This window comes from Aureococcus anophagefferens, assembly GCF_000186865.1.
Source record: "Aureococcus anophagefferens unplaced genomic scaffold AURANscaffold_1176, whole genome shotgun sequence".
NCBI classification, from domain to species: Eukaryota; class Pelagophyceae; order Pelagomonadales; family Pelagomonadaceae; genus Aureococcus; species Aureococcus anophagefferens.
In genome coordinates this window covers 1-2,081 of record NW_008706286.1, presented here as the reverse complement: position 1 = coordinate 2,081, position 2,081 = coordinate 1, and the positions used below count along the sequence as shown (strand labels likewise).

The 2,081-nt window shown below is 70.3% G+C and overlaps 1 protein-coding gene across 1 annotated transcript; it reads left to right on the top strand.

Annotated features, from left to right (window-relative positions):
- Positions 1–1,278: 1,278 nt before the first annotated feature.
- Positions 1,279–1,848, top strand: AURANDRAFT_35563 (hypothetical protein; the record flags this gene model as incomplete). Its single annotated transcript, XM_009044990.1, has 1 exon — positions 1,279–1,848. One exon carries the CDS (start codon positions 1,279–1,281, stop codon positions 1,846–1,848), a length of 570 nt encoding a protein of 189 aa, XP_009043238.1.
- Positions 1,849–2,081: the final 233 nt, after the last annotated feature.

Genomic DNA, 2,081 nt, shown 5'->3' with positions numbered 1-2,081 from the left:
GGTGGTGGGGGGGGCTCTCTCGATTCAGGGGAGGCGGCGATCCGGCGGCGGAGCGGCGGCGGCGCGCGGCGCTCGCGCAAGTGTTGCGCGAGCGCCGCGACGCCGTCACGCAGCTGCCGCCGTCGGGGAGCCCCACATCGCGTCGGCGGAGGCGGGGTTGGGGGTCCCGGGGGCGCGCGCGTCGCCCGCTCTCGTGCGGCGGCGGCCTCCGGCGGCGAGTGGCGGCGACGGCGGCGGCGCTCGCGTTTTTTTGCGTGAGCGACGAGCACACGGCGTCGTCGTCGTGCTGCCGACGTCGGAGAACCGCGCGTACCGCGTCCCGCCCACGCCCCGCGCGCGCGTCGTCGGCGGCGCAGCTCACCTCGCGGTCGCCCACCAAATGAGCTCGCTGATCGAGCGAGGGTTAGTGTCCCGTCCGGTTGGGGGAATGCGCCGAGAGCGCGCGCGGACGCGCTGGCCGGGCGACGGGGTCGGCTCGCGGGGCGCGAGCGCCCGGCGAGCGCCCTCGCGCGGCCCCGCGGCGTGCGGGGGGCGCCGAGGCGACGGCTATTGACCACCTGTTGAGCCACTGGCACGTAGAAGTCGACGACGAACCGAGGTACGCGTCGTAGACGCCCCGGCCCTTGGGGTTGTCCGCGAGCCGCTTGGCGTCGCTCGCCCCGAAGGACGCGAACGCGTCGCAGAAGACGCCCGTGGCCTTGCAGAGCGCGACGACCTTGAGCATCGCCGCCTGGCGGCACATGCGGTCGCTACTGGGCCATCGACGAGGAGTACATGAAGCTCGGCAAGATCCGCACGGGCACGGTCCTCAACGCCTACACCTACGCCGAGGGCAAGAACGGCGAGTTCTTCACGACGTTCTACGAGGACCTGCCGGAGCTGCTCCAGAAGGTGCCGCGCGATGCGCGAGCGCGCGCGCAAGTCGCGCGAGCGCGTCCCCGCTAAGCGCTCGCGCCCCTGGTCCAGCGCCTGCACCGGCGGCAAGGGGCAGTACGACTCGCACCTCGGCCGCTGCTTCGGAAGTAGCCTTAAGTATGCGCGCGGCGTCGCGCGGCGAAGAGGTGAGGCCTGGACCCCCGGCGGGGCCGACACCCTCACGCTCTCCGGCCCATCTCGAGCTGCCGCAGCTCGACGCGCGCGCCCCGGCCCGCCGCCCGCCCGCCCAAACCCGACTCTCTCGGTGCCGCAGCTAGAGAGCAGCTCGAGAGCAGCTCGACGAGCCCGGCGCCGCTCAGCGGCCGCGCGCGACCCCGGACGCGCGCCGCCGCACTCCAAACCATGAGCGCCTCGAGCAAGAGCCACGCGCGCATCGGCGAGCAGGTCTGGGCGAAGATGCCCAAGATCAACGCCGAGTTCTTCTGCCTCACCTACGGCACCATGGTCGTGCAGCTCATGAAGGACTTTGAGGACGTGCGCGAGGTCAACAAGAAGCTCGAGAGTATGGGCCACGGCATCGGCATGCGGCTCATCGACGAGTTCCTCGCCAAGAGCGGCATCAACAACTGCCACGACTTCTCCGAGACCTGCGACGTCATCGCCAAGGTCGCGTTCAAGATGTTTTTGGGCGTCGGCGTCGACGTCGCGAACTGGAACGCGGACAAGACGGCGTGCTCGCTGCTCCTCTACGACAACCCGCTCAACGACTTCGTCGAGATCCCGCCGAACACGAATTTGCTCTACTCGAACATCCTCTGCGGCGTCATCCGCGGCGCGCTCGAGATGATCATGATGAAGGTCGACGCGTTCTTCGTCCGGGACGTGCTCCGGGGGGACGACGTCAACGAGATCCGCGTCGAGCTCAAGGAGCGCATGGTCTCCGAGATGGACGACCAGTACAAGGAGGGCTAGGGTCGGGGATCGTAAGCCGCATCGCGTCGACGTCGGGTCTTTCCGCGAACCGCCGCGCGAGCGGCCGGGGAAGAAACGCGAAGACACCGGGAGTTGGACACCGGTCGGGCGGAAGCCGATCGCCGGAGCGTCGCCGGAGCGTCGAATACACACGAAGGGCACTTAAGACACGAACGCTCACCACGCGCTGGGGTAGGGCCCGCCCCGCTGGCGCGCGATCGGCGGGTGCGGCG